The 26,514-nt window shown below is 46.4% G+C and overlaps 7 protein-coding genes across 16 annotated transcripts in view; 4 read left to right on the plus strand and 3 right to left on the minus strand.

Moving 5' to 3' along the window:
- Positions 1–4,746: 4,746 nt before the first annotated feature.
- LOC105695176 (sorbitol dehydrogenase-like) lies at positions 4,747–8,118 on the minus strand. The gene is made up of 8 exons (XM_012416527.2): positions 7,985–8,118; positions 7,081–7,114; positions 6,589–6,749; positions 6,335–6,498; positions 5,961–6,145; positions 5,456–5,634; positions 5,268–5,389; positions 4,747–5,179 (listed from the first exon to the last, which is right to left on the minus strand). The coding sequence occupies exons 1-8, from the start codon at positions 8,036–8,038 to the stop codon at positions 5,026–5,028; spliced, it is 1,053 nt and encodes a 350-aa protein (XP_012271950.1). The 5' UTR covers positions 8,039–8,118; the 3' UTR covers positions 4,747–5,025.
- Positions 8,119–8,383: 265 nt separating this feature from the next.
- LOC105695154 (serine/threonine-protein kinase RIO2) lies at positions 8,384–10,492 on the minus strand. The gene is made up of 5 exons (XM_012416494.1): positions 10,362–10,492; positions 9,930–10,071; positions 9,460–9,838; positions 9,100–9,384; positions 8,384–9,020 (listed from the first exon to the last, which is right to left on the minus strand). Exons 1-5 carry the CDS (start codon positions 10,425–10,427, stop codon positions 8,456–8,458), a joined length of 1,437 nt encoding a protein of 478 aa, XP_012271917.1. The 5' UTR covers positions 10,428–10,492; the 3' UTR covers positions 8,384–8,455.
- A 412-nt stretch (positions 10,493–10,904) lies between these two features.
- Positions 10,905–13,291, minus strand: LOC105695141 (caspase-3-like). Of its 3 annotated transcripts, none has more exons than XM_012416463.2 (7): positions 13,152–13,291; positions 12,421–13,057; positions 12,041–12,291; positions 11,764–11,956; positions 11,554–11,679; positions 11,358–11,477; positions 10,905–11,211 (listed from the first exon to the last, which is right to left on the minus strand). In XM_012416463.2, exons 2-7 carry the CDS (start codon positions 12,974–12,976, stop codon positions 10,997–10,999), a joined length of 1,461 nt encoding a protein of 486 aa, XP_012271886.1. In that variant the 5' UTR covers positions 12,977–13,057; positions 13,152–13,291; the 3' UTR covers positions 10,905–10,996. The 3 variants fall into 3 exon arrangements, with proteins under 3 accessions (XP_012271886.1, XP_012271895.1, XP_012271904.1); XM_012416472.2 differs by lacking the exon at positions 13,152–13,291 and having other exon boundaries at positions 12,421–12,783; positions 12,860–12,965; XM_012416481.2 differs by lacking the exon at positions 13,152–13,291 and having other exon boundaries at positions 12,421–12,521; positions 12,860–12,951.
- Positions 13,292–13,612: 321 nt separating this feature from the next.
- Positions 13,613–17,160, plus strand: LOC105695185 (galectin-6). Of its 2 annotated transcripts, XR_001103593.2 has the most exons (9): positions 13,613–13,748; positions 13,835–13,937; positions 14,717–14,802; positions 15,154–15,364; positions 15,423–15,620; positions 15,681–15,769; positions 15,836–16,030; positions 16,115–16,484; positions 16,563–17,160. XR_001103593.2 is itself a non-coding variant. In XM_012416539.2 (8 exons), the coding sequence occupies exons 2-8, from the start codon at positions 13,845–13,847 to the stop codon at positions 16,260–16,262; spliced, it is 1,020 nt and encodes a 339-aa protein (XP_012271962.1). In that variant the 5' UTR covers positions 13,613–13,748; positions 13,835–13,844; the 3' UTR covers positions 16,263–17,160. The 2 variants fall into 2 exon arrangements, 1 of the variants encoding a protein (XP_012271962.1); XM_012416539.2 differs by having other exon boundaries at positions 16,115–17,160.
- A 657-nt stretch (positions 17,161–17,817) lies between these two features.
- Positions 17,818–19,868, plus strand: LOC105694596. The gene is made up of 8 exons (XM_012415440.1): positions 17,818–17,922; positions 18,026–18,268; positions 18,428–18,608; positions 18,661–18,767; positions 18,846–18,989; positions 19,060–19,140; positions 19,447–19,677; positions 19,758–19,868. The coding sequence occupies exons 1-8, from the start codon at positions 17,818–17,820 to the stop codon at positions 19,866–19,868; spliced, it is 1,203 nt and encodes a 400-aa protein (XP_012270863.1).
- Positions 19,869–20,384: 516 nt separating this feature from the next.
- Positions 20,385–23,220, plus strand: LOC105694604 (vegetative cell wall protein gp1-like). Its single transcript, XM_012415453.1, has 4 exons — positions 20,385–20,669; positions 22,179–22,489; positions 22,598–22,826; positions 23,024–23,220. The coding sequence occupies exons 2-4, from the start codon at positions 22,232–22,234 to the stop codon at positions 23,218–23,220; spliced, it is 684 nt and encodes a 227-aa protein (XP_012270876.1). The 5' UTR covers positions 20,385–20,669; positions 22,179–22,231.
- Positions 23,221–24,703: 1,483 nt separating this feature from the next.
- Positions 24,704–26,514, plus strand: part of LOC105694784 (nesprin-1) — an 84,662-nt gene continuing 82,851 nt past the window's right edge. For all 7 annotated transcript variants that reach the window (XM_023433532.1, XM_023433542.1, XM_023433545.1 and 4 more), the window contains exon 1: positions 24,704–25,861. In XM_023433532.1, the coding sequence (XP_023289300.1) occupies positions 25,213–25,861 (649 nt within the window). In that variant the 5' untranslated portion in view covers positions 24,704–25,212. The remainder of the gene's footprint in view (positions 25,862–26,514) is intronic.

Here is a 26,514-nt window from a genome sequence, read left to right on the forward strand (position 1 = left end):
TTTCGCTCCTTCTCCGCGATCGCGGTCGGATTTAACGTCTCGTGAAACCTCTCTGTCCCCTTCGGCAGCCGCAATTTCTGCACGATGGCCCTCGAATGGCTCTCGATGGAATCATCGACCGAGCGTGATGTATCCGGCGCTCCGACTCCTCCGGAACGTAAATCGGATCCGAATCGGAGGGAATTTCGGGCGAGAGGAACTTCTGGAGAATCGGAAGTCGAGGTCGTGGGGAGGATTCAACCCGGCTCGAAAATACGCACAATCGAGTCCCTTCCCCCTGGTAGAAAATATCTACGCTTATCAGGGGAGGGATTTGATTTAATCGGGTACCTCCGATGTATCAGAAAATTAGGCAAGAAACGGAATCTGATTAGTAAACCTCGGAATATCGCGAAGAGGGTGGCGGGGCGATCGAGCGAGGTCGAAGAAGAAGAGGAAGGTGCGCCCCGGAGCGGCTCCCATTGGCAGCCTCGGTCCCTGGAGGGTGACGATTGGCCGGCGGTCTCTAGGGCTTCTACCCCTATCACCTACCCCTATCGCCTACCCTAACCTTGGGAACTCCTCGCCGATGTACACGGACCTTGGCCGTATATACATCTCTAGAGACTTCTGGGATAGGTGATCGATTTCTGATAACGATTTCCCTGCAACTAGATCACCCGTGAAATCAGTGAAATAAAAACGGAAACATATAATAGCTCTCCCCCTTTTTGGCGGTCCCGCGTGAAAATAATAGTGGGAAAAAAAAATATATATATATAATAAATTCATGGTAAAGAAAAAACAGAGAATCGAGGCACGGTATCAACCCCCGTCGGTGGCAATGTCCATCCGAAGGGCATAGATCGCCTCGATATGACGGCCATATTTCCCGGGCGCGTGTCGCGTTATCGCCCCCGCCAATATATCGGTCGTACTGTTTTTTTGCCCTTCCTTTTTCCCTCGTCCCTCCTCGAAATCGGAAGTTATCGGGCATCTCCGAGGTAGTCCGCAAGGAACGCGGAACCTCGCCGCCATTTATTATCTCGAAGGGACGACGCGACTCCACCGAGGCAGAGTTCACGCGTCATTTATGGAAGTCTGCAGGATCGAGATCGAGATCGGGATCTCTCCTGGACCCGGGAAATAGTATCTGCTTTTCCTGGGGGCCCTCCCACTCGATTTTCCGCCAGGCCGCTCCTCGCCAGATATTTTTACGAGCCCTGATAAGGCAGATCGCGACCCTACGGGCCGATTGTTTTTTTTTTCTCGCCTTTTCGCTCTCCTTTTTCCCGCCCCTCGTATCCTGCGGTCTCGTACCGAGATTACGGACGCTCGTTTCGCCGATTCCTCGAATGTTCGGCGTTAAAGCCGTAATCGACAAGTGCGAGAGTCGCCGAAGATAAACCCCCGATAAGGAGGGGGACGCAGGATAATGCCCGGTTAAATCATTAATTACCTAACCGTATATAAATACTCTTTGGCAAATGCCCTCTCGGCTCGCCTTGACGCGTTTACATCGCATCTCGGTAGGAGACCAAAAGTTACGATTAATGCACCTAGGATCTGTACAGCATTATCCGTGGTTACGGGTCTGCGAGGGTAGCCTAATTAGATTACTCTAACGCAATTACGAGCCGCCGGTGTACCGGTCTGTTCTTTGTCGGCGTGGAACCGTCAAGAGGGACGTCTTCGCAGGACCGATGCTTTGTCCTCGCACGAGGTGGACGTTTTGACTCTTCCGCTTGACCAATGATCGCGGAAAGTATTTCTGGCCGTGAGTTACGTTTCTCGTCTGTAAATAAAAATCTCCACTGTAAATAAAAATATCACCGGTTAAAGGTACGGAAAGAGAGGAGGAAATGGGGGGAACGAAGAAATCGGCACCACCTTCACTTCCAGCCATCCGATATTACCGCTCCAGGAGGAGACGTTTCCGCGCCTAAGTCCGGCTTCTCGACTGCGGATTTCTGCCCACCTGCGACCGCAACCCGCAAACCCGAAGACTGCCCTTGTCCCCAAAGACTCTTTCGTTTCCGTAAGACAACACCGTCTCCCGATCCTTGGGGAACCCCTTCCGTTCCCCCGGGACTCCAAGACCCAAAGACCTAGGAATGAAAAAAAGGTACGATAACACAATGGACACCAAAAACGTAATTTCGAATTCTTTGGCAGAGTCCGTGAAAAAAAAAAAAAACGAACACGTCAAAGACAGACGCGGATCCATTAGAAGATTTTAATTCCAGCGGTTTTCCGCGAGGCAGTCCGCCTGCCGCTCAGCCTCGTTACGCGTTTCCGCGTCCATAGAAATTAGGCGCGATTCCATTCCGGACGCGGACGGGATCGCAGTCGCGTCGCTCTGTCCACGGACACGGGACGGCCTGCAAACGACGGTCTTGCATCGATTCCGCCGGCTGTTGACTCAAAACGGGCAGCGCCGTGTAAACAGCCGCGTAATCGCGCGGGACCCCCGCGGATTCGCGGATTCGCGAGTGCAAATGCACTCGCTTAAACGAGGAAATTCGTTATCCCAGCCGCGCCGGTTCGACCGGCGATCCCCGGGGAAACGGCGCCGATTATATTTACACTAAGTCCCGAAGTGCGGCGCTGTCAGCTCGCGCGGAATCGAAGCATACGGACGACAACGCACCTCGAACTCTCTCGAACCGTTCGAAGACACTATTTACCGTGCACTTAACGTAATTACCGGGCGAATCCGATCGCTCCCCGTGACCCAGGCTCGACGTTTCGAAAATTCAAAATTTGGGGCTCAGGCTGCATCAATATTCGATAAAGAATTTTTAATTAATTTCTAATCTTAATCCGTAGAGAAATAGAGACCGACGAAAATGCCATTGAATTATCGAAATATTTCATCGATGCCATTTTAAGAGATATTTCCTCCCTCGACGGATCCTCTATCTCGGAGGAGAAAATTCGTCCCGGAATCGGAGTACCACCTCGAAAGGAGATCCCAGAAAGAAATTCCGACTCCTCCGCGAGCGTGTCTCGAAGGTGTCGGGAAAAGCCCCGTGCCGCATAGGGCACCGGAAGCCGGGATCGTCCCATTAGGCTCACCTAGGGTGTCTCATCGCCGAAGAGGGTCCAACTCCACTCTCTCGGTTGACGGGAAACCGGGAGCTCCGGCGGAGGTTATAGTTACGGTCGGGGCCACTTCTCTTCTCTCCGCGAGCCACTCCACTCGGCCGCGGGAGAGATGGAGAGAAAGCGCCGGGGGAGGAGAGCAGGAGCCATTGTCGGAGCACGACATTCATCCCCGAGTACCCCCTCCCCCTCCCCTCCCCCCCGGATACTCCTGCACGGAGGCGACATCCGCGACTCCCTCCGATTCGCCGCGGCGACTTCGTCGAGAGTCGCTCCGAGGAACCTCGGAATCGGGGAGCCGAGGCGCACCCCCGCGCGTCTCGGCGGCGAATGAAAGGGCCACCGACGCGACGCGCGGTCGACCGCTACGCCCCGCCCGGCCGGGAAACATATTACACATTACGCATCGATACTCTCCCGTCGGGCGGGCAAATATATCGCGAGCGCCACTCGACGCTCGAGGAGGCTAATGGAAGAAGTCACGCTGCGTCCATTCGACGGCCTGTCCGGGAACAATGGCACCAGATGCCCTCTCTCTTCATTTTTTTTTTCTTTACTCTATCGCCATTATCCGGGGTACTTATTCTACCTAGATATGCTGTTTTCGGTGCTATCGCTGGGATTCGCAGGGTTTATATTCGATATTGTCATTGTACTTAGGATAGGATGCCTTAATGAATGTTAATCTAGCTTGGGACGTTGTCCAGGACGATTGTTTAGGTTCGCGGCGAGGTTTGCCCCGGGTGGTGGACGTAGACGCGGCGGCGGGTGGGCGCGTTTCGGGGCTCTCGTCCGAGGAGCTCGGAGCACCCACTCGTTAACGTGGAGGGCTAATAAAAGAGAAATCCCATCCCGCGGTTGCATTGTCGGGAGACAATGCCCGGAAGGGGGCAACGGGTCCGCCGGGGGGTCGCTTCAACCCCTAACCGGACTCGGGACGATTTAACGGGTGCCCTCTTACGTCGGGGCTTAGCCTCTCTTCTTTCAGCTAAAAGGATCCTCGAGGCGGAGGGCCTTTTGCAGCGACGGTTTCTGGATTAATTCGCGTCCCTGGTTCTCTGATATTTTTCGGGTTTCCTTTATTTTGTATCCCGGATTGTATGCAACGGCGTCATAACCTCCCTATAAACGCGATCGTTTACGGGTACGACTACCGTTTATTGTTCGTCCGTAAATACGAGGTATTGGGGCAAGGAATAATTAGAGGATATTTTCCGGGAGCTTGTTCATCGTTTCTGAGTATTTATCTGTATCCGATCTACGTGATAGACTTAAACTCGTCTCCTTGGCCGACGACTCGGTTCTGGATTTAAATTCTACAGGTTTCGCGCTTTATAGTTGAGTTGAGCAAAGAGTTCGCGCTTCTGCCACCTCGGCGCCACCGTTTAGCTCCTACGGGAAGGACGACCGAATTCTGCAAACTGCAGAGATGTAAAGTCCCGTTTTCACCTAATTCACATCGCGTGCATAACTAGTCAAATATCTTGTAATTTACTGTACAAAACTAAAAACTATCTAGGGAATTTTACTTACCCACCAACCATGAGATCTCACTGGCAATGGCGGGAACATAATGCGGGATGTCTAAAAATGGAAGATAGTTGACAACGTGTGGACAAAATGTTCCATTTATTTAGATTAATGTTTGGATAAAGCAACCCGTCAACGGAATAACGTTTTATTTATAATTTTGGTAAAACGGGATAAAAATGTAACCGCTTGTCCTAGTCGCTGACGTGTTGCACACGTTCCAAGCGATATTATATTTAGATTTATAAATATCGCTTGTTTTCTAATGCCGCGTATTATTCTATTTTCTTACATTTGCGCAGCAAACCATCGAATGGTGGATGGACTCAGGATTGTCAGGTAAACTAATTTCTTTCCGCTTATGACTGGAGTCCATAGTGGTTCAAAATATAGATTATCCGGGAGCAATAATTATTTACAATGTATTATAACTTTGATAGTTTCGGACCAATTGAACCTGCTCATTTCGAAAGCTTTCAAAGTCTCTTCGAGCTTAAAGTTGTGGGTTATCAGTGGCTTCAGGTCCACCTTTCCAGTTGCCACAAGATCCAAACTGTCGGCATAGCTAAGAAATATTAGTCAGTTAATAATGATACCACACTTAGGTACTATTAAGGTGTTATGAAAGTATAAGCTACTTCTGTCATTCTTACTCATTAGCATATCGGAAAACCCCTCTGATATCAATTTCCCTCACGAGAGCATGTACCAAAGGCACCTTCACTTCTGCAGGTCCCATTCCAATCATAACCATTACTCCACCTGGTTTGGTAACCTATAAATGAATTATTCAGAATTTATAATAATCAGAATATAAATAAATTAAATATTCATTACTTACAAAAATTCCCAAACGGATCGATGATTCACTCCCGGAAGCATTGATCGTTTTGTCGGGTTCATCTCCAAAGAGATCCTTAACCTTCTTTACAGTCTCTTCCTCGGAGTAATCCTTGTTCAACAAAAGCGTATCATCCGCGCCTATTTTTTTGGCGACATCCAGCCTCCCTTGCAACAAATCTAATCACCGAAAAGTGAAGAAAAAAAAAAAAAATTACTATCAACCATCATGACTCAGCGTTAACAATAAATTTTCCATTATAACCCTGTCTCGATAGGCACGAAATCTAAAGTGCAGGAGTTTATGTTTACCGTTTACTAATCGGGATCACTCAGACATGATAGTTTTATCTGCTGACCTCGACCTCGTCAAGGCTGCTCTCACCGATAGAGATAGAGTAACGATGTCGCAACGTGTACCTCAAGAATAATGTTAAACGAACTCTTGCAACTTTCGAGTTAAAGCCAACAGCAACGAAGTCATGTTTGAACGGGATTAAAAGTACCTGCGAGGATAACTTTACCAGCACCCATGGCCTTAGCGACTAAAAGAGTGACCAGGCCGATGGGTCCAGCACCTAAAATTAGCACCTTGCTGCCGATGGTGACATTGGCACGTTTACAGGCGTGAACTCCAACGGACAGAGGTTCCAGAAGAGCTCCTTCTTCCATAGTCACATGATCCGGTAATCTAATCGAAAGAGAAACGTATTAGAGAGGAATCGCGTGTACAAAATGTGAGGAAACATCTGACTCGGTCTTATCGCGTCGGTCTCCTATTTTTTATTTCAAATAACTCTTTAATTATTCCCAGTTGACGTAAGCGGAATTAGAGAAAAAAAAAAGGCCACCTTAAGATGAGACGTGATAAAATGTTTACTTGAAGCAGAAATCGGCGGAGTGTTTGTAGAATCTTCTTAAGCTTCCGTGAACGGGCGGCGTGGCGCAGAAGACCATGTCTGGACAAAGATTGTAACGTCCTCTCACGCAAAACTGGCAACTCTTGCAGGGCACTCCTGGTTCGATGGCAACCCGGTCGCCCACCTGTGAAATCGTCCTTTGGTTTAGAAATTTACACCTTATTTCTCTATCCGGGATCCTATTTCTGCGCGTAGATCACTTTGAAATATCAACCTTGAGGTGTTTCACTTTCTTCCCGAGTTTGGCGACGATTCCAGAAGACTCGTGTCCCAGGATCATCGGCTTGCGTACCACGAAGTCGCCGATTCTTCCATTAACGACGTAGTGTACATCGGACCCGCAAATCCCTACGCAGGACATCTCCAGCAGGACCTCTGAAATAGATTAATCGCTATCAATTCACGCCTACTTTCTCGCAAAATATATTCAAAAAATATTCGTCCCGCGCCCAAATAGTGTTTTCTCTTTTTTAACAGTTTCCTTCGAAAGTGCATCCCGTGCTGGCGCAGCTCTCGATGCACTCCAAGACGCTTTGTGACGTCAGTGGCGAACCAACTACGATTGGGTTCAAGGAAGTCGGCCTTCGCATTTTCCTACCACTTTGCGAGATTTCCCAACGTACGTCCAACCGACTCGTCGGAACATGTGTATTTCTTATACTAAAAAAATTTATAAATAAAAGCAAAACTGTTAGGAATCACTCACCATCGTCATCCGGTTCCTCGATAGGTGTTTGCTCCTGAAAGCAGAGATCATGTGCGTCACTTAAAGTATTGTAAGGATCATTCTATACATCAAACCGTCAAAATATTTTTAAAATTCTTCTCCAGAGTGCGCCGCACAATTTGAAACTTTAACACGTGATTATATAGACGTCGTAATGAAGACCTTGAAACTTGTGAAATTTCTTTTTTGATTCTCGTTCAAGATAAATACAATTTTTTTGGCAGAGTTTCAAGACCTTCGTTAGGAACTTCATAATCACGTGTTAAAGTTCTAAATGATTCGGTGCACCCAGTTTTATAAATATTTCGATATATAAACAAAATACATGGCTCGCAGAAATAAATTACTCCAGCATAATAATTCGTCGCACCTAGGCATGCCTAGGTACGGCAAATTATCAGTCGAGATAACCCGTGACGTAAACGTCCTCAAAGGCGGGCCGACAGGTCAATAACAAGCGCGTTGTAATCATTCCACGATAGAAGTTCACGGCTTTTACGTAACAAAGCCGACTTAAGTTTTGAAAATCGATATTGCACGCCGTTGCAACGTCGTCGTTGCCTTTGGAGACTCGCCATTTTCGCGTATTCCGCAAATTTTTCGCGGCCATTCCGTTGCGCCTTTACCCGGGAACGACCGCCGCCATTTCCCTCTAGTGATTTTCTTTAATACGTGAAAAAGAAAAAAACGAAGATAACTACATGAATGATGAAATTACAATAGCACGCGGAAAAGCGCCTGGTGCAATGAGTATCGCGTATATGTTCCCACATCCTGGTTTTCCGGAAACGTTAAAAAAAGAAGGAACAAAAGAACAATGATTTTCAGAGATGATTACGAATAATGGGCGAAAGGAGCTGGATGAGCAAGGTTGTCCACTGACCAGACGTATGTCCTCGATCCCGTACAAGACGGCGGTTAGGTTATCTCTGGCCATGCTGTTCGTTGATGTTGAACGGTCAAACTCGGTCAGAATAATGCTCGATGCCGAGAGAGTTGGGATTTATATACCACCACCAACTGCGCTCATCGCTGGCACTTTAGCTCTTTCGTCTCCCTAGTCTCGACTCCGAGATTAGTAAATTTATTATGCGCCTTTTACAGATTATACCGACATTGCACCCGGCACGGATGCATACCCGAGTACCGACTCCGAGATTAGTGCATTAATTATGCGCTTTCTACAGATTATACCGTGGTTGCACCCGGCACGGATACACACACGAATTCTTAAGTGGCGAAGTTCAATAGCGATGCATTGGAAAATCGTGTAAAGTCGAAGTGGCTTATATGCTATGTTTATTATCTCGGATTCAAGTGTAGTCCGAGGCGAAAGGCTGATATCTTAGAGAAACTATTCCCATCCCCAAATCCCACTGGACTGCTTCACGGTGTCGAGGTTTTCTCGTCGAATCCTGGTCGTTGCACTAGCTTCTCCCTTGGCCAGAGCCCTCCTCGGAGTGGCCTTCGCTCGACGTTTCTCCAAAGTCTGCTTTGTCCTCTTCTTGATCACGTCAGGTGGTATCGTGGAATTACTGCGGATGCTGAAGGCACCCTGAACTCTACTGGCACTCTCGAATCGGGACTCGGGAAGTTCCGATGAGCACTCGACGAATTCGGAGTCGTCCTCGGAGACGTTATCGGTGCTCGGAGGGATAAACGCCTCTTCTGGGCGAGGCGGTTTACTCGACTCTGCCGGAAGATCTGTCTTGAAATCTGCTGCCATGATTCTGTCAAATCGACTTCTCAGGTCGTTGAGCTCCTCCTCCGTTGGTTCTTCGTCATTGGATTCTTTGTCTTTGTTCTCGTCATTGGACAAATCCTCTTCTTTCTCGAATCCCATTTCTATCAACAAATCCTTTTCCATCTGCCTGGTAAGTCCGCTGGCCTTGACTTCGACGTCTACGCAATCCTCCCGACTGAAAAAGGGAAAAATTGATAAAGAAAATGAAACATGTTCGGAGGAATATTTTCTGTCAATAATGCTTGATTTCTTACGATATGTCTGCAAAGGTTGGGTACAGCTCACTCTCGTACCCGAAACGACGCTTAAAGAAATCGCGAATACATGTGACGTCTCTGTCGAAGTAGGTTTGGGCATTTATGTGCTCGGTAGATACCATCTGTGGGAAGTCGATGATAATGGGCTTCCCTTCTTCGGTTATCATGATGTTGAACTCGTTGAAATCACCGTGGATCACTCCGTGATTTCCGAGTCTAACGATCAAATCCATTAATTCGTCGTATAGAGCTTCTACATCTTTAACCTCGTACACGCCGCACCTAACATGGGATTGGAATGAAATGTTTAACAGATTTTCCTGCAATTAAATTAAGGGAGTTAAATCACCCACTTACAGAGGTCCACCTTCTACCAGTTCCATGACAACGCAGTGTCTATTGAAGTCGATAGGTTTTGGCACCGGAAAACCTCGATCCATGAGTGCTTTCATGTATGCGAATTCTCTTGTAGCCGATATTCTGGACAAATACAGCCACGACATAGATTTTCTGTGTTGGTGATAATCTCTCTTGCCCTTGATATTGCGAAAACAAGTTCTACCGAGTCTGTGTAATTTTAAGCACACAGGCTTTCCTTCTTGGTCAGCAACCACGTAAATGTTAGACTCTTTACCGACTCCGATTTGATTGCCAAAAGAAACTACTGTTCCTCGTGTGGCTAAAACCTTTAGTGCCAAGTAATCGTACCCTGCATTTGTCAAACGATACCCATCGTCTACAATAAAGAATAATATTTTAATTTTGTACAGATTTCACCCAGAGAATGTTAGTGATATTTAATATTACAGCCAACGAAAAATAATTACAGTGTTTGCCTCGTTCGTAACTGAGTAACCGATGCTTGCAGAGTTCCTTCATTAATTTGTGCACTCCACCGTGTTTCAAATTAGCAATCTGAGCAGTTAGAGAACCTGGAACAAGCTCATGATTCTTCATCCCCATTTCAACCTGTAACGAATGTTTAATTAATCGATTGCAAGGAACTAGAAAATTCTGAAATCAACATTGAATGTTTTGTTAAACCTTAGTTTATGCCAGAAGCATGAAAGTTATGTTTTAAAAGGGTACCCTTGCTTTCCTAACCTATAACCATGCTCGTAAAAAGAAAATAAAATTCTATTTGTTTCATGTGATATTAAGACGCCCCAATTTACAAATTAATTATGAAATCGAAAAATATAAGGCTTTTCACATCAATTACTCGAGAAAAATACAAAATGCATAAAAAGAAGACTTACCGCTGTCAGCACTCGAAAGTCCTCATGTGTCAAGTAACGTAGCATTGTAACATTTAATTTTCCCATTGTAGATTAATTTTCACCCCGCCGAAGTATAACACTACTTTATTTCACTTTATTCATTACAAAAGCATTCTACGCACTAGGTTAAATTTTCACCGAGCACATGGCGGAAATGTGGGAACAATGGCGGTGGCTTTGTCTCGTTTGAGAGCTGAGAAGTAATGGCGGCTGAGCACGGGTCGTTTAAACCATATGAAGGAAAGATTATTTGTCTCAATTAACCGAAGGGAAACCGGGCCTTACGTGAGATCACAGATCAAATTCAAGAAAATAAATGTCAGTACTTTGATGACATGGGGTTACCCAGTGTAGAGCATACAAAGTGCATCATGTTGGCTTTCAGGTACGACCCACTTAAATTGAAGAAGCTTTTACCCATACTCAAAGAAAAATTGTACTAAAACAAAAAACAAAATTGGACTGAGAATCATTTGCCATTTCTAAGCCTTTCGTGTTATTCTGAAATAAAGTTCTTTGGTATGTTATATAAAACATTTTATCAATGTATATTAAACATGATTAAAAATATGATCACATCGTTAAATTGTCTCAGGTTCATAAGGACTCAATATTCAGACTGAAACATTTGGGTAATAAGTAAATTTGAACTCATGGGTTCTTAAACGATTCCTTTGTTCAGGAAGCTGTGGCATAGATCGACCAATTCCATTTTGTTTCACCATTGTAATTACTTTCTTCGTAGTCGAAGCAGCACACTCCAGAAGTGTGCCACCATTTTTGGTTCCGAAAATTAGTTCCTTGCAGAATGTTTGAATAAACCATGACCCTATATAATAACAACTATTAACACTCTCTTTGGGTTGATATACCCTTCTTAGCACTTTTGAGCCAAGGTTTTAGTAGATCAATATACAGAAACTAATATTTGAAGACTACTTTTTATACATGAATATTAACATAAATTTTTCTTACCATATATTTTGTGACGACATGATATGAATCCGTGCATTGTTGATGAGAATAAGAAAAAATCCGCGTAAGCTTCTGAATCTTGATCACCTATTCGTATTATAGCATCTCTAACTGCAGAACCTGTTAACAATATGGATTATATTTCGCAACGATCATGCAGGTATGTTGTTTTATTTAAGCATCGTCTTAAACAAACCTGACATCTTCTCTCGGCAGGCTTGAATTATAACAACTTTTACGACATTTAAAAGTTTATCACAGCATATTTCGGACTCAATCTTTGCTACAGGAATTTCCTTTCCATCAGTAGAAATAATGCTGTCTGAAACAGGAATAAAAAAAAATGTAATTAAAACAGTAAGAGGGATTTATTATTTTCAAGTATTCAGATGATCTATTCGTATACCTTCGTGACCATGGCTTAAAATACAAAGGACTAAGCAATTGTATTTTTTGTCAAACTTTTTGCCGATACCTCTTAATGCACTTAATATTTCCTCTTCTGTTAAATCATTGTGAATTTCAATATCAAAGCCAAATTGTTTAAACGTATCAGACAATCGATCACGGTCTCTATCGGTTCCATACCTAGTCTCGTACTAGAAGAAAAAATGAAATTTTGATAAAGAGATATTTCTTAAACGTAGAAGTAAAAGTTTTTATTTAGTTGATTCATGCCAAACCTGAGTTTCAGGAAAGTACATCTGATTAATTATAAAACAGAGACCACCATTTGCAACGGATACGGGCTCATTTTTGTTTGGCTGATTAATTTCCTTTTCAGGAGATGGAGATTTTGAATCATTGTTCAAAATTTCAGTCCATTGATCCGTGGTAATAAATTTATGTTTCTCTAATTGTCCGTATATGGATTTATCTGTCAACTGTAACTTCTTCAAATGTTTTAAAAGGTTTGTCAAATCCCATCGGTTTCCTGAAAAATTTTTGATCAAGTTTTGTAAATAATCAAAGACATTGTTTTATTAAGCAAATTTGTATCTCTGAGCATAAACATGTTAGATAGATCTTTTTTAGAAAAACATAATGTCATAAATATAAGTACCTGCTTTGGTACTAATATATCCAACATGAGCCCAATATAAAATATGAAGTTCAAGAAAAGGGACATTTTTCAAGCGATGGTCACTAGGTCCATTATCTTCCCTAATATATTTTAATAATAATTGCATCTGTTTAGTACTTAATGATTCACAGAACATGTATAATGTTTTGGCAACCTCGTTTACAAACATGGAATATCCACAAATGTGGCTAGAATATCTCAATTCAATTTCACTGAACTCGATCCCAAGTTTCCAAATAACACTCCGATTCTTAATAATACCAATAGCCTCTAATACTTTATGCTGCCAGAATTTTGGGTGTGCTTCCACAAAGTCAACGAGAACATGCCGATTTGGATTGTCTATAGCATTGTATAGATTATAAATTTCCTTAAAAGAAGAGGCATAATCTACAACCATTAAAAACAGGATAGAGACCTTTTCATAAGTGTCTAAATCTTTTTCTATCTTCCTCAAGATGGATTTATTAATGCGCTTTGTTAGATCTTCGGCGAACGATGGAATGTATACTTCAGCATTCGTGGATATGTCCATTTTATGTAATTTAAATAGAATCCATCAACGTGTCACATAGTAATGTAGAAGATGTAATCTTTTTTCACTTATAAGGGAAAACTGAAAGGTAATTAAAAATTGACGTAGTAAAGTTTAAAATTAATGTGTACATAAATTTGTATATATATATACATATATATATATATATATTCACCGATCCAACAGAACAGGATTGGCAGCAAATACTTTGTAGTTTCTAAAGTATTTCAAAAGAAGTTTAAAGTGGCCGAGACTTGATAAGTAACATTGATGACAGCCTATGAATTCACACGTAATCGGATGATTGTTTCCGACAAGAACAGGCTTTGGGGAATTTTGTGACATTGAAACAATGCATTTTAATTTTAACGTGGTCTCTACATCACTATGGCGCTGAAGTTTCCCGACTGTTCCCGACTCTTTGTATCTTCCTCTTTCTCGGTCTGTAACACGTATTCCTGCATGTTCTCTCCTTTCTTCCTGGATAAAGCATCATCTCTCCATGTCACTCTTTCTTACACAAACGCAGAGCTCTCTTGCTTTTTCTTTTACGATTGAGTCGCATTAGTGTGTGTCTTACTCTCTCCAATTCAAAGTAGAGCCGTGAATTATACTTCTAACTTAAAGGGGGAGCACTGTAAACTTGTGTCAACCATTTTATATCTCTATTGATAAGATTCATTGAATTCATCCATGAGCGTAACCTCACTTTCACGAGTCGTTTCAATCCTACGGAGTTCTCATGAACGCGCAGTGGCACTCAAGTTAACCTGTAAGTACACTGTTACCCGTATTACGATGTTTTCTAATGAAAACGAAAAGTAATATCATACTGACATAATTGAATTATCCTTTAAGAGTGTCAAAGATGTTGGATGAAAAAATGTCCAACAGTGTCCGTAATCTAAAAGTAGAAGCCCTGAAAAATTTCAACCTTGTCGATACAGAGGCGAAAGCATTGGTATGTATAGATGTTGATTTCCCTTGAGTTGACAATACTTAAATCAACCAGTTTAAGAAATATTAATAGAGCATCGATACAACATTGATTCTACAACTTACCCTTATGTAATTTTTATTTCATTTTTTTGAGATACTTTATACTTTTATCCCAAACCATGCCACGCCCCTATTTGTGACAGATTTGATCCAAGAACGTAGACCAACCATATTTCTGCCAACTGTGTGAAAACGCTGTACCTGATTTCTGTTTCGTATTGAGTCAATAAAATGTGCAATTTGTCAAGAGAAAGATCCGACGATATGTCCTAATTACGTTTCCTCCCTCCTCTCCTTAGGTCTCCTATAGAAAATGCTTTATGTATTCGAATTTCGAGAACAAGGTACACTCGAGCATGGCGAGCATGTTCAGTCGATACCCCAAATGTCAAATGTCTTCGTAAAGTAGAAAAATTAACAGTTCTGTGATACTGCGACCAATTAAGGTCCTACGATGGAAATGGAAAAGGAAAAGCAGCGCTTTAACGCATCAGCAGACGGTTAGTTTCCTATTTTTTTTTTTAATATAAATCTGCATCTGAGCTCGACTCACACAGGTCGGGAAATCGAAACCGGAAATGAATGCTTGCTCACCGATAGGACAGAATTCGGCCGATTCAGCGGAAGTCGATGCCCCGGATCTTTATTACCACATTGACTGCGATTTATGTACGGTTCGGCGAAACGAGGGAACCACATTTCAAGAACGTAATTTAAGCCAAACGACGCTTTCTGTTTCAGGACTTGGACAAACCTCGGAAACTAGATCCCTTAAAGACGGGATCGACGATCATTGTTACTGGTTACATACTTCCTAACGCAACTAGGTATTCACGATTTTCTCCCAAGAAAATGGATAAAGAACAGAATGCATACATAAGTTACCTAACACTATTGTCATAGCTTGATAAGGCAAGAGAAACCGATTCCCTCCAATGTATGTCGAGTGAATTTTGGCGATTTTGTTCCGTTCTTCTTTTTCTTTTCGGTCGACAAATGACATCGCTAAGGAAATAACAAGACGTGACAACGACCCGTAAGAAATTTCGAATTGTAATGGGCAGAAAGAAAGGAAGGAAAAATGTAAATCCCGGGGCTTATCACGGTGTCCTTAATGGCGCACTCCTGAAAATTCGAGTCGGCGTTTCCACCGCCTGATCGATTTTCCCGATTTGCAGATTCTCTGTAAATCTAACATGCAAGACACCCGAGACCTTGGCACTGCACTTTAACCCACGCCTGGATAGACAGTACGTTGTCAGAAACACCAAAAGACATGGCACTTGGGAAGAGGAGGAACCATGCGCCCCGATCGGAGTTCAGGGCTTCTCCTTCAAGAGGAGCACGTACTTCCACCTCATGATCTTCTGCTCTCCTAACAGTTTTCAGGTAGAGTAATCTGGAAGGAAATTCTTTCTTAACTCTACAGGAGAAACAATGTTTGCAGATAGCCGTGAATGGAGATCATTTCTGCGAGTTCGCCTTCAGGGTGCCGCTGGAGACGATAACTGGGATCGAGGTGACCGGCCATGTTGAGGATGTAAAGACGAGACAATGCGTCCGATTCGTGTACCCTGATCCGAATATCCTGAAGACCTCTCCAGCTCTGCAACTGGATGGTACCCATATTCTCGAAGAAAATCTGGTAAGCATAAAAATATCTCATGATTAAAATGTATGTATATTTAATTGCTCAATGTAACAGGAAATGCCTGTAAACGTGGACCTCAACAATGGCTTCCGAACTGGAGCACGCCTCTTCGTCAAGGGCAGGTTGAAACTTCTGCCTCACTCGTAAGTTCCCTCCAGGGTGCGGAATGAACATCGGAGGAATGTGTAAATCCGACTCGATCGTTTCAGGTTCTACTTGAATCTGCAGAAAGGGAAGTTCATCTATCCACATCCGGTGATCGCTCTTCACCTTAATCCGAGATTTTTGTACGGCAGATCGCCGCCGTGCGTCGTTCTGAATTGTTGGCAAAATGGAAGTTGGAGTCGCGAGGAAAGACAGGAAGGACACTTGTTCTGGGGACCGGGAAGAGAGTTTCTCCTTACGTAAGGTTCTGCGTAATCAGATTTTCTAAACCGATTTTGTGTTCATCAAGTTATTACTGTTTTGGGTTATTAATTGATCCGCAGTGTGCGCTGTGAACGCGATGCCTGGACGATATGGCTGGACAACACAATGATTGGAGAATTCAAGCACAGACTCGATCCCACGATAATCGACAGTTTGCGTATCGTAGGAGATGTGATTATTCATCAACTTGCTGTTAATTACAAGTAATGGCCAAAAGGAGTATGCCCACCGGGGACCTCCTCCAGGAGAGCTGTCGTTCATAAATTAGACAGGAGTCCAAAAGCTTCCTCTCGCTTTCCGACGTGGAAAACTGCTTCCGTACCAAACTTCGACTGATTTCTGGACGACGATGACTGCGATTATTCCCAGTCCCTGCATAAAGTCAGCTCCATTTTTACCGTCCACGGCATTCCAGGCTGAGATACATAAGTAGGTTCGGCAAATGATAATGTCTCCGAGCTCGAGGATTTTTCAGTAGGTGTCAACTATTTTCTACGATTTTTTCAGAGAAATAATTGGCGTCACGCCAACGAAAGGAACAATTGAGTAGAGATAGGAAAACTTCCGACTAAGACCATTCCACGAGCAGATCTCTTTTCTTTCTTTATTTTAATCTCTTTTTTCCCCCACTTTTTTTTTTATTCAAGTCAAGCTCTGCCAAGTTTCTAATCTCCGCGATAGTACGGAGTAATTTTTTATGTATATTTTATCTCTCTCTCGTTATTCTGTATTCGAGGAATGCGTCTCGTCGAGGAAAAAAATATCGTTCTTTCGGTCTCGCTGGGTCGAAGCGACTTCCGGCACGTTTCGTAGCCTCTATAAGTGATTAATCAGGGAGGGGAGAAAATATTAAAAAATGAAAAAAAAATCTCGTCAAACTGAGCACGGGCAACGAGAGAGCTATTGTACTCCCGTGCCTAATTTTCACAGGAAGCCGTACTCTCTGTGAAGCGTAACCGATGTTACGTAATTGCGTATCATTTTTACATCACGAATGGTTCGTTTGTATATGAAGTGTTGAATTTTTAAATATTGTATCGCCTTATTTATTAATAATAATGTACATTACTTTTAGGAAACAATAAAAACAATTACATTTTCACCATTTTCGGCTGGGTGGGAGATCGGCGATCCCAATGAAGGTCTTGAAACTCGCGAAATTCCATTTTTCGAAGAAAATTTTTTTTTATTTATCCCAAACAAGAACCAAGGAAAAGGTTTGTTTCCGCTTAGTGGAATTGAGTAAGTTTCGAGACCTTCGTTGAAACCTCCATAATCGCGTGTTAAGATTTCAAATAATTCGCTGCACCGAATTTGCCGAAAAGTTTTGTAAGCATTTTGACGTTTCAATGTATAAATAATGAACCTTTCATATCACCTTAATAGCGTGTTATTTAATGCATACAAAATAATATTGCGACGAAATGTCTGCGTTTATCGCTATGGTTTATCGTTCCTCGCTCGCTGACAACTTCGGTCAGCTTTCGAAGCGACTTTCAAACAAAAGTCGCGGCGATTAAGGTGATTGCAATTGATTGCGATAGATGGATGGAGAAAAAGGTTTCTTCCTCAGCATCTACAAATAATAATCTTCAGCCAGAAGGGCGGGAAAGAAATGGACGATTCCGAGAGGAAGCGCAAGCATCGCCATCGACGTCGACGTCGAGAGAACGAGTCCCTGGAAACAGGTTAGAGGTTTAATTAATTTCATGCGTTATTACGTAAAATGAATTGCAGAGGAAATATCTATGGGAAGTCCTAAATGAAACCAGGTAGTCAAACGAAAAGGTCGGAAGTGAGGGAGAACTTGAACGATGAGTCTTCCCAACCAGAAGACGAGTTCCAAGAGAACGAACGGGACGTCCAAGTACGTACTCGGAGATGAATACTTTCCTTCCCTTTGTTTATGCTATTGGGACCGTAAAATTATTGTAAGTGTAATATCATAATATATTCCTCCCCATTCGCAGTCTTTTAGAGGGGAAGGAAGAGAGAAAAAAGACATCGTAGCGGACAGAAGGGTGTCCCAAGCTGAGATGCAGAGACGCCATACTTGGCTCCAAAGAACGAGGCTGAGTATAGCCACGACCCGGAATCGTTCTCGAATAGTCAACGAAATTCGGTTCCCAGAAACATTTAATGGACTCTACTGTGCTCGATTTTCCCCCAGTGGGGACGTTTTGGCTACTACATTCGGAACTGGGGCTATTCAAGTGAGCGCCACGCCTTGACAAAACTCTTTCTCGATGTTTACATACTTTTCGGCCATCTTGTCAAGTCGTTTTCTGTCACGACCAGAATTGGGAAATTTCACGTTTATTTAGAATAGCACGTTTATTACATGACGTAAAATTTGGAACTTCTGAATACAGGTCAGAAACGGTACAACCGGAGACTTAAGGGCGACCCTGAGGAGCGGGTTGGAGTCTTCCTTTCCGGTAATGTGCTGTCGTTTCAATCCAGTCCAACCGACAATTTTATACGCGTCCAGTGCGTGTGGCAACATCTTCATGTGCGTCGTCGACACGAGTCAATTCAAGCGATTCATCGAAGGTCAGTATCCTTTGATCCATGGGGGAGTTTCACGAATCTCGGATTTCTGCAGAGCCGAAAAACGAGGTCAACACCATCGACGTCAGCGCAACCGGAGAACGTCTTGTTTCCGGTGGGAAAGACGCTGCTGTGAGACTTTATGACACTCATACTGGAAAGGTACCAAATTACACTTACTTCGTTATCACCGGATATTCAAACCACCACGATCGATTCGAACAATATCAACGATTCTAGGTAATCACCACGTATAAAAAGGACGAAGCTGAATTGTTGGAAGAGAAGGTGAGCAAATTTCATCGGATGAGGATATTCGCTTCGAAGTTCCACCAAACGTTTCCTGAGATTGTCATTACCGGTGGCTGGGATGATACCGTCAGGGTGATTATTGATCGATATCAAGAATTGACCTCTTCACCAGGGGGTTTGAATGGGTAATCTCTCCTTTTAGATATGGGACATCAGAGTGGGCACCGGGTCTGTCAGGTGCATCAAGGGACCTCACATTTGTGGCGACGCTATTGATGTCCGAGTACGATTAATCGCTTATCAGACTGAGAAAAAAGATTAGTTGACTGAAAAAAATATGTATCGTTGCCTCAATCGTATATAATTGCAAGAGACAATTATTTTCTTGAGGAGATTAATTAATGTTGTTTTGAGGTGATACGAAAGGGTCATTCTATACATATCGAAAGGTGTGAAATATTTATAAAGGATTTTGTGGGCTCGTGTGGATATTTCTTTGAGTCGATAAATCGTTTTTCTCAGGGCATGGATATTTTAGTTTCTACAATTTTGGATAGAGATCGATTGACGATGTGATTTAATGTCATAGGAATCCCACATTCTCACCGGATCTTGGGTCGTGAGAGGAAGTCTTCAGATTTGGGACATGACGAGCGGTAAATTAATCGAGACCATCAATCCTGAAAATAGACCCACTACTCTGGATGGTGAATTCCTATATACCGTGCAGTATTTCGATGGCGATCCTTATGGGGAAACCGTCCTTGCCGGTGGTTCCGGCACCGGTGCCGTGGAAGTCATCAGTTTAAAGGAGAAGAGGGTTAGACGCGTACTTGCTCAAAGGGAAGGTAATGGAGTAAAAAACGAAACCACCGTTGAGAGCTTTTTATTTATTTTCAGGTGATGGGGACCTTCCGGGTGAACAGGGCAGTGGTCACCCTGGACAGCAATAAGTCGATCATAATCTTCGGCGGAATGGAGGCAATCTTGAGGCTCGCCGAATACAATTAGCCGTGACGTTATCTCGCGACTCCACGTCGTATCGACGATCCAACCGCGTTTTAACGTTGCGTGTCCGACCGTTCGAGAAAGAATACGTCTGTTTATTTCTAAGTTCACCTTGAGGGTGACGCGCAAGTAGAAACCAGGCCAGGACTTCTTCTCGCGATTCATTACCAAAATTATCGATGAGCTTCGTTGGCGACAGAAGCTGGCCCTAGCAAGAGTCGAGGCGAGGTCTCTTAGCGACCTTTCCTCGAGATTTCTCATCGAAATCCCGACCTGCAGGTGGATCGAGGTCAAACAATGGCCAGGGCGCGGAGGTACGTCGAGCTTTCGTGGCTTCGCCGCGTCAAAAAGAGCAGGAAGAAGAGACACGGGAGGTGATGGTGCCGGGTACTCCAAGTCGAAAGTCGAGTGATGCCAAAGTTAAATATAAATGTGGCGGCAAGCGTCCCGACGCCCGCGACCCGACGCCCATCCTGGACCGATGATCCAGTAGCCAGTCTCTTCGTGGTCTCGGCGCCGACTAGTTCTTCTTCTCTATCCTAGAGGGCAACGATCTTTTTCGATTTCGACTTCGACCCTGCTCTTCTACTTCTGCACCCTTTTCGCCACTCCTTGGCGAGTCTCGTCCACGTTCGGTTCCGCGACTTCCTCTCGGCCGAGCCTCCACTTCGCCTGGCCTTCACCCCCACCTGGGATTCCAAAATTGTGAACTTACTTGGAACTTTCGAGTGCACCGAGGCGAGTACCATTGCTCGAAATAACCACTTCGGAACGAACTTCTCATTCCGGTGCGACCTGAGGAAGGTGAGTGCGCCGAATGTTTTATAAGTCAGGCTTAAGGGGGCTCAAGACCGATCATGGGCGACAAATATTAGATTCTCATAGATAGACACCGTCAATCCTGTATATAGAACAAATAGACTATCGGGTCGATTTAATTTCCATGTTTCGATTTGATGAAAAGACAGAAGGTTCGATAACGTCGCCTTGGTCCCGGGCGAGCAACTGTATCGCGACTTCCGCTTTGAACCACGGACTATTTCTGATCATCAATTCGGCAAAGACTTTATTTTTGGAACGAGCATCGGTGGTCCAGGATCCAGAGGCGTCGCGTCCATCCAAAGATAATCTGTCTAGTCTCGAGTCGAAGTTTTCTAAACACGCCAACGTTCGACGTCGGAAGTCTCGTTGCGGTTCGGTCTCGTCAGGGTGTCAGTCCCTGACAAGCGTATCTCCAGGGTCTCCCAAGGCTGACTAGGGACGACTTGAACCGCTATAATCACGAAGTAGGATAAGGAGACGCAGAGCACGTCTCCAACGTCCTCGAAATCCGGATTTATCGGGTCCAAACCCAGTAAATCCGAGTTTAAGTACCGATAGAGACGCTCGGAATCGTACCCGCGTACTTGTCAATGCGATGGGGATATGCGATTTTCTGGATCCGGACTCGATAAATCCCGGATTTGGAGGGCGATGGAGACGGTGTCACGTGGTCGATTGGAATCGATCCAGTCTAAGTAGACATGGGAAATTCGGGCGTCGCGGGTGACGTCCGCCAGGGCGATACATCGCGAATATTCGTGTCGGTATCTGAAATATCCCGGGAGTACCGAGAGTACTCGTACTCGATGTCTCGTGCGCGGATAGCGCCGTATAAAAATAGAAATAGAGGTATATTTAGGAGGCCTACCACCCCAGTCGGTATCCGGCCGAAGGCCTTTAAAGTATTCCGACTTGGTACGCGCGAACTCGAACGCTCCGAGGGCCGGTCTTCCGGAGTCGGAGGTCGTGGTTTCGAGTTAGAGTTCGATCTTGATTTCGACCTGGAGAAGTCGGCCGAGCCAGAGTTCTCGGGTCTCCGTTAAACTCCCACCGAGCGCTCTTTGATTCGACTTCTGGAATCGAGGGTCGTTTTCTGGACAAGGTGGGAATTAACGAAAACGGTTCCACCTTTCAACCGTGGCTTTGCTCTTGACATCGATTTCGGTCTCCGGCGAATCAACGCCGTGAACTAGTCAGGGCTTGAGGTTTTAGAGTACCAAGAAGAGTGGAGTACGAACGTGCTCTATTTCCGTATGCGAGGTTGCATCACCGGCCCTCGGCACTCCGGCGGGCAGATTGCACGCGTTTTGCCTATCTTAGGAAAGATAACGCCGGGGACGGGAGTCTAGCCGCCGGGAAAGTAGGAAAAAAAAATTCCGTTCGTCGCGTCGATACTTGCGCATCGCTTTAAAAAAATGTAGGGTGCACGAGGTGTCCACCCGCTTAAATCCTGTAACATGATCTGACATAACGCGAGGTAACTTTTCGCAGCGATGCTGACACGTGGACCGGGCGAAGAGGACGCGAAAGAGGAGTAGCGCGAAATGTCGCACCCCTCGAGGCCGCCGGGCGGCCACCCCCCGGGGTGGGCCGCCCCCAGCCCCTTCAGGCCCGCGTCGCCGTACGCGACCGGCCGAGGCCAGGGGCCCTCCACCCCTGTGCACCCTGCGAGCCCGGTGCCCATCGGGGGACCCGTCTCCCCTAGGGCATCGCCGGTCTTCGGGGGCGGGTACATCCAGTGCCCCCGACCCAGGTGGCCCTCGGCCGGCATTCCTAGACCCTACGTGCCGACGCAGATTCAGGTGAGCAGCGATCTCGCTTTTCATCTTACTTTTCCCTATTTCGCTTCTTGAGATTTCCCTTTTCGGCATTTCGCTCCGAATCTCATGCCCGGATTTCCGGATATCCAGAGCCCTCTGGGAAGCGCCTCGGCCTCGCCCCTGCCCTGTGGACCGCCCGAGTACCTCATCGCGCCCTACAGGCCCGGGGAGTACGAGTACGTTGGGGTGCCCCTCGACCCCGACCAAGGGGACGAGGAGTCCAGCGGGCCCAGCACCGCCGAGATCATCGCCAGCCAGAGCCAGGACTACGTGGACGAGAAGCTGGCCGAGTACCAAGCCACGATTCAACAGCTGCAAGGTGAGTACGACGTCTCTTCGAGTCACCCTTAGAATCGAATTTCGCGTAAAATCGTCGTTTAATACAAAATCCCCAGACCGAGTTTTAACTCCTCCATGACTCCACGTGACTTGGAATTCACGTCCCCGTGTATCGATATCTCTTGAAACGTTCGATTTTTTTAATTAATGATATTATTGAACGACTCTTTCCGGTAGATGGGAACCGGGGCCAAATTCGAGATCGCAGAATCCGAGGTCAAATTCGAGAATTCCGCCCACTCCGGTCGATCCTCGACCCGGATCGAATCTCGGGATATTCCGGCGCCTCTAGTATTAAACATAGAACGACCCCGGCACTTCGACCGCGCAATCGGCGAAAAGTCGTAGGATTTTGGCATGCGCCACCTCAATGAACTGCCCTCTGCCAAGAGGTCCGCGGGCGATCCTTGGTTTTATTAAACTCCCGGTGTAAACGGTCGGGCATCGCCTTGGGACGATACCCCAAACGAGGACGCGTCCGTCGTTTACCCGGAGATATTTGATAAATCCTCGCATTTAAAGGGATATCGGGGTAGACCAACCCCGGGTATTCCTCGGGGCGGCATGACGCATCCCGGGGTGACACTGACCCAAAGGAGCGCGGTCGAGATCGGGCCCTGCCGTTTACGCAACCGATGCCACCGACTGTACAGGGAAGTGGAATACAATAAAATAGATTCCACGGCAGACCGTGCACTTATAAATAGGAATGACGAGCGCCGAGTTCGGCCATTCACGTTCGCCTCGGTCTTCCTTGCTTCCGGAGGTCGGACCGATTCGCGATAGCGCATGCTTGAAAAAAGTGCACGTGCTATCACGGGCCTCTAGAAGAGTGCTCGTGGATGTCTCGGGGAATCTGGCCAACGAGGCGACGGTATTTCATCGATTCCGTGACATTTACGGCGCTGTAGATTTTTTCCTTTGCCCCGGCTTGGCCGTGGTGAATCTTCCCGATCGATTCGCGGAGGACGGAAGGCAAGATTTGTGTCCTCGTTAAGACGAACCGGGATGGTTGTTTGTTCGATCGCGAGGGAGGTAAATAACGTGTCGTGCGGGCGACGCAATTCCACTCGAGTTGATCCACTTTGCGACGGGCACGGCTGTTCCAATTACGGAAGCTAATCATCTCCGATGGGTCGGGAGATCGTAAACGGTCGACAGATTCGCGCGCTTCCCTCCAGGGCGACGCCATCTTGGTAGGGGTACTCTTCGTCCGTCGAAGAAGACTCTTGCCACGCTTATCAATTTCCCATTACCGGCCCGTCGGGCGTGGATAATAACCAGTTATCGATTACTTCGGCAAGGTTAAGTAACCTTAGAGCCCCGGATGGAGCGATCTCGGAGTATTATGTTCGGGGATCGATGGTGCCGACAATAAAGTCGCCTCGCCCTACGCAATGGGGATGGGAAGCGGGTCGAGCAGGTGCTCGCTTGCGCGTGTACGCGTGCACGCACGTTGCGGTGCCCAAACCCAGCTGGGATCGATGGAAGCGGAATGTAACGGCCTCCCGGTGGAATTTAGTAGACGAGTGGCTGAAAAATGCACTTCTTTGGGATCGAAACGAGATTTCGAAGAACCACGTGGGACGGACCGGGGTCGGAAGCACGTGCGCCCGGAAGCGGGATGGCGGCGGGACGAAGGGATTGATCGAGAGAGTCTCTTCGGGATTGGACATGGCAACGACTGCAGGAGTCAGCGAGGTCGCCGGGGGACCGGGAAGGGAACCCGCTGGCGCCGCCACGGTCGCCGAAGCCGGGACACGCAGGAGCAGTCAAGGAGCGACCCTGCCAGCTCCGCGCTCCCATGTTCCCTCGCGCCGTGGAGTCGGGTAGAAAGCGAGGCCTCACCAGTATCGAACCGACGCCTGGCCGGACTGCACGCGCGCACGAGTTCCCTAGAAGGCGCTGCGACGTCCCGGCCCCGCCGGCTGTGCCGGCTCGCCGGAAGGTTAGGTTAGGTCGAGCCGCGGATTCGCGACTGCGAGCACCACCGAGGGCAGAGTGGAGCGACACACCTTGAACTGTCCGGGTGTGTCCTCGACCGCCACCAGTCCCACCGTGACCCGCGTCGGAATCTCGACGCCTGCGAAATATAAGAGCGGTTATAAAAATCAAGACGCAAAAGCTCCAGGGTGAAGTTGATTCAGGGGTGGTCGGTGAACATTCACCGGGTATCGGGATCGAACCTTGGGACAGGGATGAAAATCCCTTAAACTGGACAGAGATCGTAGAGGGGAGACCTCGGTCCCAGGGGGATGACACTCCGGAGGAGCGATTTCTGATAAACGTAGACGCAACCTCGGGGCTCCGATATGAAGAGCATCGAGGACTGGGAGTGACGATCTTTGGGAAAGGGACACCTTGCCATGCCCAGGGCGACCCCGTCCAGGGCGGGGGGCACCCCGGAGCCTCCCCAGGGCGCGCCCGATAGTCCTCGGACCCCACGTAGTGGGCGGCTGAGGGACAGGGTCAGCTTCTTCGAGCAGGTTTGGTCGGGTGGGCGCACCTCCAGCTGCGAGGATCTGGCCGACGAGGCCGATCCTCATTCTCGTCGGTTCGCCTCCAGACCCTCCTCCAGGGCCAGCGACTCCTCCTTCGAGGAGAGCTTCGAGAGGCTCGTGGAGGAGGGCGAGCTTAACGGCGCTAAACTCGTCAAATTCGAGAAAATCACCGTCAGAAAGAGTCTTAGGGAGGTGGTGAGCTCGACCAGGCGCTCGGGCGACGACAGGACCCCCAGCGAAGAGCGCGCCCTGGAGGATTCCAGCTGTAAAAGCCACTGCCATGGGGCACGCAGCTCCCATGGGACCAAATCCACGTCCGCTGCCTCTGGTTTCCCTTCGGATGAGAGTCTTCTTCGGAGGTCTTCCACTAGTCCTGGTCCTCCTGGAGGAGACGACAAACCTCCTGCGGAGTGGTACGCCGAGTACAGGAGTCAGAGCTTCCAGAATGTCGCCGCCAAGATGGAGTACGTCAGGAGTAGAAGCGAGTACGATGCTCACATCGCTGAGATCAAAGGTACTCGTCGCCGCCCTCGTGTTGGAAATTAAGCCACCCGTGAAATTTCAATTTTTAGAAATAATCTTTAATATACATTTATAAGTCAATTTGAAAGAATTAAAATTCCATGGGTGTCGGCACCTTCCATGCAGCCTCCACGTTCACGTTGTAAAGTTTCAAACGTGCTCTTAATTTGGAGAAATTACGTAAATCAGACGTAAATTGACGACGATGTGAGTGTCCTCCCTCGGAGGAGGCGAGCGGACTCACCTCGTGACGCTAATTTTCACTTTTCGCGTTTGTTCCTCGAACATGTTCTTATCCGACTCCGGGGAACGGTATGCCGTCGTTTATCCTGCAGCTTGCTACCGATACCTCGGGGTTTATGGCAAAACGAACGTCGTAATTTCGGCTCGAGCTCCGATAAGATAGTACTCTCGAGCGTGGTTTGATAACTCGGCGAATACAGGAGAAAGAAGAATTGTTCCAGATTCGACGTCTTATCGTGTCTTACGAGAGTAGCGTCTCGATATATCCATCCTTTTCCCCGGTTCCGATCGGTCGCCTTGTAAGCGAACCTGGTATCATTTAAGGGGATGTGAAAGTGGTACTCGAGGGGCCAGTTGTTCATGAAGCTTTTCCCGTGAACATCGAGACTGTAAGGAAGGTCC

Source organism: Orussus abietinus, unplaced genomic scaffold (assembly GCF_000612105.2).
Source record: "Orussus abietinus isolate OABI.00-Male unplaced genomic scaffold, Oabi_2.0 scaffold73, whole genome shotgun sequence".
Classification (NCBI taxonomy): domain Eukaryota; kingdom Metazoa; phylum Arthropoda; class Insecta; order Hymenoptera; family Orussidae; genus Orussus; species Orussus abietinus.

Coding starts and splice junctions, on each gene's coding strand:
- LOC105695176 (XM_012416527.2), bottom strand. CDS start 8,038: ATGGCCAGAGATAACCTAACCGCCGTCTTGTACGGGATCGAGGACATA. Junction 6,750..7,080: donor CGAGGAACCGGATGACGATG/GTGAGTGATTCC, acceptor AATCTATTTCAG/AGGTCCTGCTGGAGATGTCC. Junction 5,390..5,455: donor CGATCCGTTTGGGAATTTTT/GTAAGTAATGAA, acceptor ATTCATTTATAG/GTTACCAAACCAGGTGGAGT.
- LOC105695154 (XM_012416494.1), bottom strand. CDS start 10,427: ATGGGAAAATTAAATGTTACAATGCTACGTTACTTGACACATGAGGAC. Junction 10,072..10,361: donor ACTTTCGAGTGCTGACAGCG/GTAAGTCTTCTT, acceptor CATTCGTTACAG/GTTGAAATGGGGATGAAGAA. Junction 9,021..9,099: donor CCAACCTTTGCAGACATATC/GTAAGAAATCAA, acceptor TCCCTTTTTCAG/TCGGGAGGATTGCGTAGACG.
- LOC105695141 (XM_012416463.2), bottom strand. CDS start 12,976: ATGGACATATCCACGAATGCTGAAGTATACATTCCATCGTTCGCCGAA. Junction 12,292..12,420: donor ATATATTAGTACCAAAGCAG/GTACTTATATTT, acceptor AAAATTTTTCAG/GAAACCGATGGGATTTGACA. Junction 11,680..11,763: donor TTTAAGCCATGGTCACGAAG/GTATACGAATAG, acceptor TTCCTGTTTCAG/ACAGCATTATTTCTACTGAT.
- LOC105695185 (XM_012416539.2), top strand. CDS start 13,845: ATGTTGGATGAAAAAATGTCCAACAGTGTCCGTAATCTAAAAGTAGAA. Junction 13,938..14,716: donor ATACAGAGGCGAAAGCATTG/GTATGTATAGAT, acceptor TTTCTGTTTCAG/GACTTGGACAAACCTCGGAA. Junction 15,621..15,680: donor ATATTCTCGAAGAAAATCTG/GTAAGCATAAAA, acceptor TCAATGTAACAG/GAAATGCCTGTAAACGTGGA.
- LOC105694596 (XM_012415440.1), top strand. CDS start 17,818: ATGAAACCAGGTAGTCAAACGAAAAGGTCGGAAGTGAGGGAGAACTTG. Junction 18,990..19,059: donor GCTGGGATGATACCGTCAGG/GTGATTATTGAT, acceptor CTCTCCTTTTAG/ATATGGGACATCAGAGTGGG. Junction 19,678..19,757: donor TCAGTTTAAAGGAGAAGAGG/GTTAGACGCGTA, acceptor ATTTATTTTCAG/GTGATGGGGACCTTCCGGGT.
- LOC105694604 (XM_012415453.1), top strand. CDS start 22,232: ATGTCGCACCCCTCGAGGCCGCCGGGCGGCCACCCCCCGGGGTGGGCC. Junction 22,490..22,597: donor ACGTGCCGACGCAGATTCAG/GTGAGCAGCGAT, acceptor CCGGATATCCAG/AGCCCTCTGGGAAGCGCCTC. Junction 22,827..23,023: donor CACGATTCAACAGCTGCAAG/GTGAGTACGACG, acceptor TCTTTCCGGTAG/ATGGGAACCGGGGCCAAATT.